General features: G+C 37.4%; 2 protein-coding genes across 3 annotated transcripts; both read left to right on the top strand.

Moving 5' to 3' along the window:
• Positions 1-387: 387 nt before the first annotated feature.
• LOC121973546 lies at positions 388-1,602 on the top strand. Its single transcript, XM_042524955.1, has 2 exons — positions 388-712; positions 780-1,602. The coding sequence occupies exons 1-2, from the start codon at positions 545-547 to the stop codon at positions 1,395-1,397; spliced, it is 786 nt and encodes a 261-aa protein (XP_042380889.1). The 5' UTR covers positions 388-544; the 3' UTR covers positions 1,398-1,602.
• A 610-nt stretch (positions 1,603-2,212) lies between these two features.
• Positions 2,213-16,232, top strand: LOC121970534 (protein-lysine methyltransferase METTL21D-like). 2 transcript variants are annotated; one of them, XR_006108947.1, is made up of 2 exons: positions 2,213-2,999; positions 16,218-16,232. XR_006108947.1 is itself a non-coding variant. In XM_042521309.1 (1 exon), exon 1 carries the CDS (start codon positions 2,277-2,279, stop codon positions 2,946-2,948), a length of 672 nt encoding a protein of 223 aa, XP_042377243.1. In that variant the 5' UTR covers positions 2,213-2,276; the 3' UTR covers positions 2,949-3,177. The 2 variants fall into 2 exon arrangements, 1 of the variants encoding a protein (XP_042377243.1); XM_042521309.1 differs by lacking the exon at positions 16,218-16,232 and having other exon boundaries at positions 2,213-3,177.
• Positions 16,233-16,925: the final 693 nt, after the last annotated feature.

Raw genomic sequence — 16,925 nt, 5'->3', positions numbered from 1 at the left:
TCTGAGAATGAGATAGATACTTCCACCAAAGAGCACTATGATTTTGAATTTTGATCATGCATGGTCTAAATCGTGGCATGTGGTTTTTGTTAGCTTCACGTTGCTTGTCGCCTAGAGCTCATAGAGTTGATAACCAAAGAGGACTATGATTTTGTCATCCATGATTGGAGATTCTGTGAACTTCAGAAGACATCCAAATACTCTCGGCATATCCTCTACTGACAGATTAATGCATTAAACTCCGTAAGCAAATCGACACAAAACCCAAATAAATTAGGCAGAAGGAAAAAACAAACACTCAATAACATGACCTCGTTTGCCAATTGATAGAGTGCAAGCATCAATTTAAAAGAAACTTGTTTCAGCATCCTACTCCATGCCGTTCCCTCAAATTAATCTGAACCTGAACAGATTAATACATCCAAAAGCAAAATTAACAAGCTAAGCAAAGCATCCTAGTTTTCCAATAAATCTGCATCGCTTCGTCAGAGATCTGTGAGGAAGAAGAAAGCGAAGCGAGAGAGGAAGAACAGAGAGATCAGAGATGCTGCTGGATAGAAACACCATAGATTTGTTGTTAGTCCCGGCTGGTTTGGCCGTAATGTTCGGCTACCATCTCTTCCTTCTCTACAGAATCATCAGACTACCAGATACCACTGTCATTGGATTGGAGAACCACAACAAGCGTGCGTGGGTCGAAAGATTGATGCAGGTAATAAACACAAATCCCAAGTAGAGTTCTTCATATTTAGCTGATGGCCATAATTGTGTGCGTGCAGAGGAGTCCGGAGGAAACAGGGGTAGCTCTGCAGGTGATATCGAGCAGCATTACGGCGTCCAGCAACCTAGCGTCCCTCTCCATCGCCCTCAGCTCCCTCATCGGCACATGGATCGGCGGCAGCAGCAGCTCCAAGGCGCTGATGACCCAAGTGATCTACGGCGACACCAGCCAAACGACGTCCACCGTCAAGTACGTCTCCCTGCTCGTCTGCTTTCTGGCGGCCTTCACCTGCTTCATCCACTCAGCGGGGTACTTGGTGCAGGCCAGCTTCATGATGAGCACGCTGGAGTCGGATATCCCGGTGTACTACGTGCAGGACGCGGTGATAAAGGGCGGCAACTTCTGGTCGCTCGGGCTGCGGGCGCTGTACGTCTCCACCACGCTGTTGCTGTGGATCTTTGGGCCGATTCCCATGTTTGCGTGCTCGGTCTTCATGGCGGTGATGCTGCACTTTCTGGATACGAATTCCAAGCCGCTGCATCAGTTCGGGCACTACGAGAGGATTAAGGCAACAGGATACAAAGGGAAAGGGCTGGTGGAGATGAAGACGATGAGGCGTATGATTGGAGCTGTCAAGGATGATAACTCTGTTCCCGTCTTAACGCAACTAAGTTGACGATTGAGATCACTGAGAACAGACAGACAGAACAATTCGATCATGTAATTGGAATCGACTTCTTCCTTTCAATTCCTTGTTGTTTGATGAGATCAAGGTCATATTATCAATTTTTAGAATTTAAATTTTATAATTATTGGAGGGGCAAGGTGGGCCGGTGAGATGGGCTTTAGCTTGAGTATGGCCCATATCCCGTCGAAATTCAGGGATCGATTTATTCTTCGAGTAGTCTACGTTAAGGGGATAATTCATTAAAATATCCCATTTAATCGTATTTCAATTATATTTCTAAAAAATTTCAGGGTTTAAATTTTAATTTTTGCCAAAACCCTTTAGTTTTATTCGATTGATGAACTTAAAAGACTCGAAATGATACAAAATTAAGTCCTATAAATTCCTCTAATTCTTATTATTATACTTATGTTCTCAAATATATGACTAAATATATTAAAATAAATAATTTTTTAAACATGAATTTGATTTTTTTAAAATATATTTGTATTAAGAAATTACTATTCTTAATATTTGAAGGTGTTTATATAATCAATAGAACTAAACGACATATGAATTAATTTTATGCCATTCCTAATTTTCTATGTTCAACCATTTATTTTGATCAAAATCCACTTAAATACTTACAAGAGCAAAAATTAAATTAGATAGACAGTTTAATAATTTTGAAACTACGTGATTTAGATATTACGAAAACTTTTCGTCTATTTAAATTTTATAATTTTTAAAAGGTGAAGATGGGCCGGGGAGATGGGCTTTTACATATCCCGTCGAATTCAGGGATCGATTTATTCTTCGGTGGGCTCACGTCGAGTGTACCTTCGGTCGACAAACCCCTAAACCGTTTCCACAACGTATCAGAATCCGATGCGGTTCACCGATTCGCCGGTCGTGGAGCTCCCTGTCGGGGGCGCTGTCCTCACCTTCCAGCAGGACAACGGATCTATGCACGTAGGCACCTCCGTCTGGCCATGCTCCCTCGTCCTCGTCAAGTTCGTCGACCGCTGGCTCCCACGCCCCTCCGTCGCCCCCGATCCCAACCCATACGCGGACCTCCTCCGCTTCCCAGGAAAGCGCGCTGTCGAGCTCGGAGCAGGATGCGGCCCCGCCGGCCTTGGCCTGTTCCTTCTCGGCCTCGACGTCGTCCTCACCGACATCGCACCCGTCATGCCTGCCCTCCGTCGTAACCTCAAGCGCAACCGTTCCGCTCTCCCGCGGGCTCCTAAGCACGCCCAACTCTATTGGAACAACTCGGAACAGATCAGAGCCCTCCGTCCACCCTTTGACCTTGTGATCGCTGCCGACGTTGTGTACATGGAAGACTCTGCCGCTCAGCTAGTCTCCGCCATGGAGGCGCTCGTCGCGGATGATGGAGCCATTTTGTTTGGGTACCAACTGAGGTCACCGGAGGCGCACCAGGTTTTCTGGGAATTGTGTCACCGGACCTTCCCGGTGATTGAAAAAGTACCACATGAGGATCTTCATCCAGATTACGCCTACGAGGAGACGGATGTCTACATATTTAGAAAGAGGAAGTGATCAATGCCCATAAAGAATTGGTTTTGGGATTACTCCTGGGCTTAGTTACAGGTTTGTTCTTTTTAGTTTTCTTCAATTTATATGCATGTTGGAGATTGTTTGTGTCATGTATTTAAGCATTAATGTATTAGCTCTTCTAAATTTAAACTAGCCACAACAAACTTTGTTCTCAAAACAGCAGCATGTAACTTTCTAAAATCAATCGTATTTCAGACATATATCAATAGTATGCCATCAGACGTGGATCTTTTAGTTTCCTAGATATCAATAGAGTTGCTAAGCAATAATGCGCTACTTGTGTTCATAATGTTACTTCATTTTAGTTACTTTAGTGTCAAGGATTGTGGGCTATTGATCTTCTTTTTTAAACCTATCTCTTATATATTATATCTCGAAGGACCATTGTGTTTTAGGGGTATATAATTTTGTAGCTATGCCGTGTTGCATCCCTTATTACTGTAGACAAAGGGATGAGTGTTTTACTCGAAATAAAACTTGATCTCATTCAACCTAGGGATCACAAGCTTGTGACAATATGTATATGTCATTGATACTGTTCACTTCTTGCACATGCAGAATTAATATCACACCTTTGGATGAAATGTTGAAACCTTAGAATAGAAGCCACTCATGTTCTCGCTAATGTTGGTTAAACTTAATGTTGTAGCTAGACACCATAGTTTAATATCCTAAACCCTTGTGAGAATAGGAAGAGTTGTTGGGTGGTTTCCCTGGTTTCTCTTGGGTAGTCCAAGTTAGTAATGACTAGGGGTGGATCTAAGATTTTTTTTGTAGTCAAATTTATACTCCTCAACAATACGGAACCCAACAAAAAACAAACAAGATACAAACATTAACGAAAACAGCAAAGCAGACTTCCTGCTCCTAAACCTAAAATTACTCCTAAAAAAACTTACTATATTAGAAAAAGTAAAGAACAAGAATCATTTTAAATAAAGAAAAACATGTTAGACGATTTAAACCTAAAAAAAACTTATGCCAATACAATAACTTGTTTTTCATGTCATAAACCCGGATATCTTTCCTCAGTCTGTCCTGACCAGAAGAACTTATATAGTTGAGAAGAAGAAGTAGTTGGTAATACCAACTTAGACTTAATTGAAATACAAGATGATGTTTCTAGTACTTCTTCTATTTACTCTATTCTTTCTGTCTTAGATCTGAAAAATATTCCTCCTCCAGTACAGAAAGATTATTCATTAATCAACTCTTTCTTAGATCCCAATAATGATTATTCTTCTGATGAAGATCTGTTAGAAGATCCACTTCTAGACGAAACCTTACAGGAGTTTCAACAACTTTCGCTCATGTATCATCAATTCATCCCTCAAAACTTAACCGACTTACGTTCTGATCAAAGAACTTGCCCTCATGAATGGAAATTAAAGGAAGGCTCTGATAATATCCCTTGTTTTACTTGTGGTTATTATCCTTCTCTTCTCAATCGTGGTACTTGTAAACTCTGTAGACGACAATGTTGCAACCTTTGTCTAAATACACTTTTTCAAAATCCACATTCCTCCAACTCAGCTAGTGAAACGAAGCACGAGGAATACTTCATTAGAATCTCGAGTTGCTGTACTTGAAACTCGTTTCAACCTTTTGGAAACTGAACTTGCTATGCTAAGGGAGGGTTTTCCAGAACATTCGGACTATCCCAGTCCCTCTTTATATACTCAACCTAGTCCAACGCCATATCCTTCAGGCCCCTGCCCTGATAAAGGCAAGGGTATTCTTATCCCACATGAATTAGGCAATTCTCCCGGAACCGAATTTGTTTTCATTCAAACGCCTAATATTTGTAATACAGGCACAACCATAGACATTCATGTCCAATGCACTCTTAATATTCAGGGTCATGAACTAACCTTACACGGTGGCAAAAGGCGAATACGCTCGCCCCCAACACCCCCGCCAACCCATCCCAGGGCCAACATGGAGGAGGTAAATCACAGGCGGCTACTAGCTTTTGGAATAGTAACTAGCACATAAGGGAGACATTTACTTTGGTTTTGCCGAGATTCGAACTCCATACCTCATGGTGGCAACACCTCATGTGCTAGCCACTAGACCGTCCCGAGGGGACATGAACTAACCTTACATGCTTTTATAAATAGTGGTGCTACTACCTCCACTATTGATGAGGCTCTGCTTACCTCCTTTGTTCCCTCTACGTTAATTAAGACTACAATACACCTTTTCTTAGTACGTAATTTGATGGTCGCCAATTAAGCTGTCATGAATTTGTTAAAATGTTTATCTTAAATTTTACACCAATTGTGGTGTGTTCAATGCTCCCCTCACTTTATCTCAACTCTGGATCCAGCCTATGCCTCACAAATCGATCCCTTTAATTCTTGGGCTTAATTTTTTAGTTTCCCCTGAACGTGCCCTTCTCTTGACTAAAGATTATGCTATTTTTCTCTCCACTCCTGTCATCTCTCTTGTTCTCTCTGGCTATCCCTCCGAGGTGTGTGCTGGGGCGCGTGGTGGCGCCCCTCTTGTCGAAGCCGCCAATCCAACCTCCACTTGTCCATGCCCTATTCCAAACACTTGCCAGAAAAAGCCTAAAGTCAATATTTTCTTACAGAAAAACTAGCAATACTTGGCTGTAATACTAGCAATCTAGATGATTGTCTCAATGATATACTTAAGGCAGACCAAGAAACTTATTATCAAGACTATATTAATCCTTCTTATTTATGTGCTTTACTTAATACGCAAGAAACTTTTGACGCGGTTCTTTCTATACTTGAAAAATTAGAAATTATTGGGGAAAATCCAACAAAATACTGGGAAAAAGATAAAATTTATTGTAAACTAAATATTATCAATCCCAACTTAACCATTAAAGCCCAGGATCTTAGATACACAAACTGGGAAATTGAAGAATGGAAAATGCATATTACTCAACTCTTGGTCTTAAAAGCTATGCAAAGATCAGACTCTAGACACAAGAGTCCTTCTTTTATAGTAAATAAAGAAGCAGAACATAAAAGAGGACAATCTAGAATGGTTTTCAATTACAAATGCCTTACTGATAATTGTCATGAAGATGACTATAAAATTCTTGATAAGGAGCAATTATTTAATAAAATCCAGAAATCTAAATGGTCTCCAAATTTGACATGAAATCTGATTTTTGGCAAGTTAACATGCATCCTGAATTTGTTCCCTGGACTGCATTCTCTTGTCCAGAAGGACATTTTAAATGGTTAGTTATGCTATTTGGACATAAAATAACACCTCGAGTTTTCTAAAGAAAAATAGATGATATTTTTTTACTTGTTACTTTCTTTACTTGTGTTTATATTGATGATATTCTCGTTTTTCCCCGACAAAAGAAGAACACTTTGCTCACTTACATATGATTTTTAACCTATTTGAAAAACATGGGTTAATTGTCTCAAAAAAAAAAAAGAAAAAAGATGAAACTTGTCGTACCATACATTGAATTCCTAGGAAGTCTTATTGGTCAAGGCAAAATAACATTGCAACCATACATCACTAGTAAACTCTTAGGCTTTCCAGACAAATTGGAGGATATTAAAACTCTGAGATCGTTTTAAGGACTTCTAAATTATGCCCGCCCATACATAAAGGATATTGGAAAAATTAGCGGTCCTCTATATAATAAAACATCTCAAACAGGACAAAGATACTTCAATCAGCAAGACAAACTTGGTTAGACAAATAAAACTTATGGTACAACATCTTCCTCAATTAACACTTCCCCTAGATTCAGACTATCTAGCATAGAAACTGATGGCTGTCAATCGGGATGGGGCGGAGCCCTATTCAGTAAAAGATCTAAATATGACCCAAAATGCTGTGAAAACCTTTGCCACTATGCTTCAGGCAAATATAAAGAAAAAGGAAGATTAACCTCCTTAGACTTTGAACTACTAGCGGTTATCTACTCTTTAGAAGCTTTTATGCTATTTATCTGCAGTAAATCTGAAATTACAATTAGAACAGATTGTGAGGCCATAGTAAAATACAGCGGCCTTGGTTATAAACGTTGGATAAAATTCACTGATGTCATCCTCAATAAGGGTTTACGTATAAATTGGGAACATATTAAAGGAACAAACAATTCTTTAACTGATACTTTGTCTAAATTCTTATTTAACTTCTTTCCTCTTTCAAAATGGACCGGATAAAGAAGGTACATACTTATAGTTATTCCAAGACTATGAAATTTGGTATTCATGAATTTCCGCTATACACAAGAAAGGAAGATACATTCCAATTCTCATTACGACTGCAATTAGATGCTATACAACAATGTTTGATTGATAATATATGAAATATTCCTACTTCACCAGGTATAGCCAGCAACAAAATAGCAGTGATTAATGCTCTATCAAATTATTTCCTAACCACAGTGCAGAAACCGTTGGGAAAGAAATTTTCTTGTTATGCCATTCTTGCAGGAACTTATGCAGGTCTTTATGCCCATTGGGATGAAGTTAAACCTCTTCTCTTAGACGAAGACAAAGTACCTTACAAGGGTTTGTACTCTTTGGATGAAGCCTATAACTTAGGGAAAAATTGGGGCCAAACTTTATAATTAGCCATTGACTTCAAAATTACAGTCAAATACAAGCAGATAAAACTTATTTAACGACAACCACTTCAGAGATACCTACCCGAAGAGATACGGATGTACTATCTGTACCTAGAAGGCCAATGACTTACCAATCCATGGAAATACTTTATTTCCATGCTAACACTGGCCGGTACAATAGTCTAGTCTCTATCAAGACATTATCAACAGACTTACGTACTTACATCACTACTTTGGGAGAAGTCTCTAGCTACAAAGGCTTCTTAAAACTTGAAGAAGCACTTAATTGGTTTCATCAAAACCCTACTCTTGGCATTTCAATAACTTATGCTGAAGAATATACTTATAAACTTCCTTGCACTAAAAGTTTTCCTCAGTGTTATGAGAATACAGATTTGGGTTGCAGATGTCAACTCTTATGCTCTTTCAGAAAAGCAAATATACATTGTGAAAAATTTCAATATAAAAATTACAGACTTATTACTCTTATTTTAATGAACTACGGTTTACTTCAACAACTTTGGATACAAGATTTAGACTCTGTTCCAACTCTACCTCCAGTACTTGGACAAAAACTGTAGCATATACTGGAAGAAAAAGAAACACTTATTTTATGTACTTTTGGTAGTTCTCCACCAGAATAGACAACTACTTATACTGAACCAGCTAGACATCTAATTAAATTAGATGTGCAAAAACTTAATATTGAACTTCTACCATTTGAAAACTATCCTTCCAATCCAGATAAAGATTGGACATCCTCAAAACCACTTGAAGAACAACTGAAACATTGGAGGGCTTTGCTACAAGGAAGTTCCTAGTTATGGGATCAAGATCAAGATCAAGATCAAGATCCTCTAGACTATACTTTGGCCAGAGAAACACTAACCGAAAAAATATATTGGCCAAAAACTTTTGGAACAGTATTCTTTTCGTTCTCCTACTCCACTGAACATTTAAATCTCTGCCAATTCTACCAAAAGAAAAATCTGGCATGAGTAGAAAAACAACGAAGACAAACTTCAGCAATCTCCACCTCTACTCTACCACCATCCATAGGTTCTGTCGAAGAAGCAAACCTCATCAACATGATGGAACTCTAATGACACGGAAGTAATGATGTCATCAAACAAAAGGCATAAGCACTGACGACTGAAGCTACTAATGACGTCATCCCTAACCTCTACCAGCACTTACGAGCATACTTATCTTCCATGACTATTTGCAACCCCTTCTTCTCTCTATAAATACCTCCTTGCCAACATCCACAAGGGGCATCCACAATAACAAGCCTATCAACTCTCTCAGCTCGTAGTCTTCCTCTCTGTCTTTCTCGCTCCTCTGAACTCCCTCTTGTAATATAATTGTAAGTTTCTGTACTTTATCAGTTTATTTTTGCATAAATCTTATCAGTTGTTTGTATTTCTTCTTTATGGTTGAATAATATCTCTGTGTTTCTAAACCATAGGTTGGTGTTCGTGTTTTTTTTTTTTTTCAGTTCAATAGTCCTCAGTCCTTATCGTCACATACTCTTTAGTATCCACGTAACTAGCTAAAAGAGAAGACAGAGTGAAATCTTTCGGTTCTGTAAATCCTATGCTGGCTTAAGTAAGGCAATCAGCAGAAAAGCTATTGTAAGACCTAAAGAAGTCGAGGTAAGAATCATTGGAATTTTCAAACAACTCTAGAGGCTCTTTATTAGGTGAGGCTCACTGGTGCGAACTGATAAAATACAAAACACTAACCTATAGGTTTAGACACACATCTCAACCACCAAAAACTTTCAACCAAAATGTTCAACCAAAGCTTTCAACCAAAACTTTCAACCACCAATAACTTTCAACCAAACCGAAAAACTTTGGTATCAGAGCTCGGTCGATTTCTAACCCTCTATTGGGTTTATGAGCACAACTTCTAAACACTTAGATTATCTAGATCTAGCTTTACAACCAAGAAACATAATAACACTTGATCAACAGAAACACACGTGTTATATCAGAAGTAAACTATTCGAACACATCTTACATTCATATCAAGTACATTTAAATTCTATCACTGATCTCCTTCTTAGTCAAGGACTTTCTCTAGAAGGCCATGGTTAGTCCCTAACAAATAAATTAGAAACTTTCAAAACCACTTTGTTCCAACAACAACTTTTATCGGAACTCCTAAGAAATCTTGATTATGTAAAAACTTCTATTAATCTCTTAACAAGAAAACCTTCTTCTCAAAAGCCTGTAGAACCAGAAACATCCTCACAACAACTTTTACTGCAGTCAAAAGATCTTATTGTTAGTAATAAAACTCAATTATACAACAAATTAGATAACATACTGCACTTATTAGATGAACTTAAATATAAATGAACCAGTTGAAATACGAAAACTCCCACTATGAAGATGCTATAGAATATACTAAACAGTACTCTACAACAAAAGAAGACGACAACTGTAAATTAGAACTACCCGGAAAAGGTGATCAAATACAAGTTCAACAAAATAATACCATTATTGCTCTTCTTACTTCTTTATATTACAGATTTATTGTAATTGAAACTACATTGTTACATATGGAAACGTCCGCTTCAGCAACTTGGCGTTATAGTGAATTTCAAGAAGCTTTTGCTAAACTAAATAAAGATTTAAGTCAGTTGTCTCTTGGTAAAACTATTCATAAACTTCCACTTGTCACTTCTAAATTCTTAACATATAAACCCAATGAGTCTGACAAAAACTGAACCCTTCTTTGGACCTTCCAGAGCTATTAGATTAATGGAAGTTAATACTTCCTCCTCCTGGATAGATTCTATAACCAGGAGAAATATCACTTCTTCTTTAGGACCTCTTCGACTTGAATAAATAATAGCCGTTGATAAAGATCTTACGATTTTTTCAAATGAACAGCTAATTACTTTAAATCGTAAGAAACTTTACAATCAAGGTATTCTAAATTTTTCAACATCGGTCTATAAACATCATAAACAGGAAGCTCTTCACCTCCCTGATGGGGTAGAAGTGAAACTTGGTCTAATGACAGAAGAGACAGCAAAAACTTTATACCTAAGAAAACATAATTACATCCATCTTGGACTTATTGTGTTTGGTCTACGAGGCTTAACAAGGGCAAAGTAGGAGGAAAAGTGTTATTAGTCTTACATGACACTCATTTTTCTAATACTGAAAAAGCAATCATTGAACTACTAGAAGTCAATATGAATGCAAACTTAGGAATTACTTATGCCCCAATTTTAATATGACTATAAGAGACTTTATAAAACATATACAAATTCATGTGTAGGCAAAAGGTTATGACCAATTCCAAGGAGATAATCTCCAATTAGATATCATATTCTTCGAAAAAACAATGAATCACATGCATAACCACTTTAAAATATCTGTTACAGATATAATTGAAGCATTAACAACCAAAGGAATACATTTTCTTAAACCCAGAGAATATAATTCTGAAACTTTAGCTTTTCTTGAATGGACTATTAATTTACAAAATCCAGATGCTACTTTAAAATTCATTTCTTCTCTTATGTATAAAGACTGTAAAAACCAACTTTCTATCCGGTTTTCTGGATATCAACCCACTTCTACACTTGAAATAGAATTAGAAGAAGACTCAGGAACGCAATTAAACTTAATGAATCAACAAATAATACAAGAACACTTACTGATCTCCCTAGGAAGAAAATATTTACAATTAATAACCAGACTTGAAAATAAAACAATCAAACCAGTACTTCTAATCGAATGAACCGAACCGAATCTTCTGTTACGTCAAGACCATATGATGTACGCCTACCTGAAAGCAAGGTTTGAAGTGCCGTTCCGTGCCGCCCGGCACGGACGGTTTTTACTGTTCCGCCGGGCGGCCGAAACCGGCACGGGAGGCGTCCCCGTCTCGGCGGCGCCGGAGGAGACGCGGGACGCCTCCTTCGGCGCTGGAGGAGACGCGGGATGCCTCCGGCGGCGTCCCGCGGCACATTCGGCAGCGAAGGCGTCGCGCGCGACGCCTTCTGCGGCGCCTAAATCGTCCGGCAGGGTCGCCGGACGCTTCCGGCGACCCTTCGGCCACTGCTTCTAGCGTTGCCGGACGCCCCCCGCGAGATCGCGATGATCGATCGCGGGCGGGCGCGATCTTGGGTACGCGTTTTTTTTTTTTTTTTTTTTCTGTTTTTAATAATTATTATTTTATTTTATTAATTTAAACAATTCCTAAGGAGGATGGGTAGAGGATGTGTGATATTTCAAAGAGGCTTTTATAAACCTAGTTAAATTAACCTAATAAAATATATAAAAAAATATATTTAAAATTAAAATAAATTAAATAAATTTTATTAATTAATATACTGATAATATTTTAAATTTCATTTAAAAATTTTAAAAATATATAATAATTCTTATTTATATTCTAATATATTTTTATTATTTTAAATTTCATTTAAATTTTTTAAAAAATGTAAAAAAATTCTAAAAAAAATTAAAAAATTCTAATAAATTATATTTATATTCTGATTTTTTTAATTTTTTACTTGATATTTTTTACTATTTAAAATATATATTATTTAATTAATAATTAATTAAATAAATAAATAGTTAATTTATATAATTATTATTAATATAAAATAATATCTTGTATTATTATTATTATTATTATTATAGATACTTCCATTTTAATTTGAATTATTGATATATCAATTCTATTTAAATAAAATTATTTTTAATTATTTTTTCTAACAATATTAAATTATTCAATAATTGAGAACTTATAATAAATCAATATACAATTTATTTTTATATACACAATAAACATATTTATCTTATCATTATTATAGATAAATAAAAAATACCGAAACTATATCGGCACGGCACGATACGATACCGAAACCGTATCCTACCGGCCTGAGACCGAAACCTCGGCACGGGTCGAAATTTTAAACCATGCCTGAAAGTACAATGAAAATAATGGATTATGGTCAAGGACATCCTCCAAGAACTAGAATTATTCTGTATACCAATAACAACCCTTTACTTAGAATAACAAGAAAAAGCAGACCACCTGAAATAATTTTCTTTGGTAAAGATGTTGTTTTACTTAATATCACTGAATGTGGTTCACAACTATACGATATTAATCTAGAACAATGGATAGTCTCTGTCAAAAGAGATTGCCAAGTCAAACATGAAATGGACATAGAATCTGGTGATGTCATGATTAGAGTTGGTGAAAATTATTTAGGAGATGCTGCTAGAGTAGCATGAGAAGATTTTAAAACTCATGATTACCTTTCAAGGCAATAACATCCTTAATTTTTGTTATGTTATTCATAGACTATTAATAACAAGGGATGCTAATACTGGTCTAATTGACGAGGTGGTAGAATTATCCTCCCCTTGGAAAATCTACAAGAACTTTGTTAAAAAAATATGGCTATAACTAATAAACCAACTTAAATCTAGACAAATAGTTAAAGAAAGATTTTTGAGCCATCTGCACAAAAGGCTACTGCATCTCCAAAAGTTAACCCGAGCTACAAGGGTAATCTACATGCTTGTCCTCCAAATATGAGGTCGTCATGTGTGAGAGGTTCAATTCACAACTAGAAACTTCATGGGAGGAACAAATCGAAACATATTTTAAAACAAAGCGATAGCATAGCCCATGTACAGGGACTATTAATATTCTTAAGTGGCTTCTAAACTAAAAACAGCGATATAGTTAATATTTGTTGCACTCTCTAATCAAGAATAGATCAAGAGATGACTACTTATGGCGTTGGCAATATATGCCTAACTATAATTTGAGTAGAAATAAAACAAGATCAATGAAACTTGAGCTCCCAACGATAACTAAAAGATAAAAGTGATATTGCCCATAACAGAGGCCAAGTCCAACAATGATCCATCTAGCTAATTCCAAATAAATGCATTACTGAGCATAACACCAAGACCAGATTTCATTCCATTCCTACACTACTAGTTTATTACCTCAATGTATAGACGTAAGTAAATAGCACCTAGTCAAGTAAGAAGGCACAACATCCTGTATGCATCCATGAAGCGTGAGTTGAAGTGAACAAAAAATATATCTGCTTAAAAAGCTCGAATTTTTACTCTTAGAACCTGAAAATGTCCATGATCAATGAGGATCGGGCAAGGATTCAGTAAGATCATCGCTAGAAACCACGGGGAAGACCATTCCTTCGCATCCTTGCCAACATTGCTCTAAAAATAAACTGATACAAAGTAGATGGCTGTTGGAAAAAGCACAAGCAAGTCCGAAGACAACACTATCCATCGCATTGCCAGCTTCCTACACACACCATCAAATCAATTTGGGGGTCAAGAAGTCACAAAGCAGAAACAGTTGTGAGCAAAAGGGTGATCAAGAAAAACTACGATTTATGGGACTCGAATCCACGGGAGGGAGAGAGGGCAAGGGATTCAGGGATGGAAGCGTTGATGAGGAAGGCACGGTGAAACTCTGGTAAGCGGTGAGTAGCCGAGGCCCCAATAGGAGAGGTTGTTTGCTGCGGTGTTGTGGTACCACTCAGCGATTGGCGTGTGGAGAGTGATCTCCATCTAGTGCCTCTGGGCCTCGTAGTCCCCATACATGGGTGATGTTCCTTGGCCAAATCGAAACTTCATGGGAGGAACAAATCGAAACTTCAAGTTCCTTGCTTGCTGCGCACACTTTTGTTGTAGATGTGAGAAAGCAGTGATAGCTGCATGATCTCATAGCATATGTCCCTTTCAAACTTATCACAAAGTTCTTGCCTAGGATTTAGGTAGCTTCCTTTTTGTTGATTAAGCTCTTCCCTCATTGAGTTGAGATGAATAGCACTTGCAGGGATAATCCTCAATACCTTTGGGTGCTCAATGGCTGTTTTCTTGTGGCTTTGGTAAAGGGCATCACTCAGTTGTTCTGCATTTATGTCATGTGTTCTTAATGTTTTTCTATGTTTGGTTGGTAGGTTGTTGCTTTATGGGTTGGCAGCTTGGCAATTAGTCCCCTTGGTATATCTTGAGGGTTATTTGCCTCTGACCAAGATTGAATTTTCAACTTCATCGCCAATGCTGTAGTTGTCCAAAGTCGACTGACATTGTTACTCCTTAACAAGAAGCATATGTAGAATGAAGTGTTTGTTGTGAACAACTAAAAGTATTACAGTGAACATAGTCTGAGCATAATGCTAAATGTTTGCAAGAGTACAGAATGGACCTAGTATCTATTTTGTATGTCACGTGGAAGGAGGGTAGATGATCCAAAGATTGTCTATAACATTTGAGTGGGTAATCCTCCTTTGTGTGACTCAGTAATTCCAAGGGGTTCAGATTATCTGTAACTGATACTTAACTTTTGAACTTCAGAGCCCATGGAATTGGATTGGTATATGAGAATTTAGTTGTAATACGTGAGAGCAAAAGACCATTGTATCAAGAGTACAAACTACAACTGGATTAAGAGGTGCTAATTCTAAAGCTCACTAGGTTCAGCGCTGTTCAAGCCAAAAGTCTCCAACCCCAAGTTCCCTGGATGGTGCAAATAAATCTTTTTGCCTTTTAGGATTTTATCAACAGTAAATACTACAACTGGGTAACTGGTGTAGTTCTCATTCCGAAGCTCACCAATCTGAGCAAAGCCCAATCCAAAAGTCTCTAACCTCAAGTTGTGCACACAGCACAAGTAACTCTTTTCGCCTTTTAGGCTTTTATGTTTAAAGTTTATGAATTGATATATGCTGTGATGAGTTTATAGAAGTTGCCTGGCTGATTAGCAACACTCTACTGGTATGCCCATCATTATTCGCCTCTGAGATTTTAAATGTACAATTTGTGCAGGAGGTTGTGTTACAAGAATCTACTTTATCTGATGCCAACTGTACATCTTAAATGGATCAACTAGCAGAGTTTTTAAGAGAAATTTATGTCAATGTGGTTCGTCATTCAAGAAAATTAGGTGTTTCGTACAGTGATGATGGTGCATGTTTTATGAACTGTTGCACACTTTATTTATTATATAGATCCGTTACATTAACGATCTTCCTAGTACCGGCTCTATGAATATGGAGGGAGGTAGAAATAGGTACACAAGCGTCAGGCATATGATGGAATAAACTCAGGTCGTCAGTTCTTGAGAATTGACCCTTGATCATTACGTTAGAGATATTATACGTCCATCGTTTGTGTTACGTCCTAGGATCCAGGATTACATACTTTATTTACTGCTCTTATGGTGTAATGCTGTCTGATATAGGTTTTTTGATAGATTTTTAACTTTTCGTATGTGGCTAAAGGGCATGCTTATAAGAAGGATTTGTGATAAAACTGAACAATTTTGCATAGAGATACTCCACAAGTGGTCTCTATTTGTAAGCAGAACTCTTAAATTTGATAAAATGATTTATCCCAAAATTATTATTGTTTATAATTTGCCTTCTGCACTGCAATTTAGGTTCTGTTGGAAAGCAACGTGTGTGTGTAAAGTAAAATGATCGATTTCATTCATTTGTTTGTTATCTCAGTGATGATAACGGTTAGCATACCTAGAAAACTTCCCATACTTGTGTAGATACTACTAGGCACTACTCATATCTGTCTGATACATTTTACAGGTATTTAATTCCATACTTTAGAATACATCCGTCGTTTACTTCCTAAAATTAACAGGGCATAGAATAGAACAACCGCGCACCAAAAAGGAATAAATTAAAGGACGGCATGCAGCCGTGCAACTTAGAGAGTTGGAAGGAGTTGCATGGGACTTGGAATCCCCCAGGCACGCAGTAACTTGATGTAGAAGCCTTCTTTTCCGTCCTCTTGCAGCTTGTTTGCTTCTCAACAATCATCGATCACAATCAGCGTTTGAATTCAGCTCACCCCTCCTGCTCCCGCTGACCTAAAATATTAGTTGAAAAGGTACAACTCCACTTGTCAATTCACCATTTGAGAAATGCAACAACCTGAAGGCATTTATTATGGCAACTAGCGCTGCCACCGGCCACGTGATGCGTGACGGTGTATCTAATTTTGCATGAATCGTAATTTTTGACTCGGTTCCGAATTTGTTCATCCGTTTAAAATTTAGAGATCTATTTATTAGGGACCTCATAATCGTTATGTTTCGGATTTAAAAAATATCATTTATGATTTTTTAAGTGGGTTAGAATAATTTTATTATTATTATTATTTTTTAGTAATTTCTATATTTTGGATATTTGTGGTGATCTAATGGAAAAGATGGCTTGCGGAAAAGATAACTGGCTGGGAAGATAACTCTGATGTTGACTACTTAAATATTCCGATTCAACAAAAAGTGACTTTTAGCGGTCTTGTGTGTTAAAAGGAGCGTTAAAGATCGGATCAAGGAAGGGGTCT

Source organism: Zingiber officinale, chromosome 4A (assembly GCF_018446385.1).
Source record: "Zingiber officinale cultivar Zhangliang chromosome 4A, Zo_v1.1, whole genome shotgun sequence".
In the NCBI taxonomy this organism is placed as follows: domain Eukaryota; kingdom Viridiplantae; phylum Streptophyta; class Magnoliopsida; order Zingiberales; family Zingiberaceae; genus Zingiber; species Zingiber officinale.
This window is presented reverse-complemented; position numbering and strand designations above follow the sequence as displayed.

Bases quoted from the DNA above. Each gene is read 5' to 3' on its own strand.
- LOC121973546 (XM_042524955.1), top strand. From the start codon at position 545: ATGCTGCTGGATAGAAACACCATAGATTTGTTGTTAGTCCCGGCTGGT. The intron at 713-779 runs GTAATAAACACA...GTGTGCGTGCAG, and splicing joins GGGTCGAAAGATTGATGCAG to AGGAGTCCGGAGGAAACAGG.
- LOC121970534 (XM_042521309.1), top strand. From the start codon at position 2,277: ATGCGGTTCACCGATTCGCCGGTCGTGGAGCTCCCTGTCGGGGGCGCT.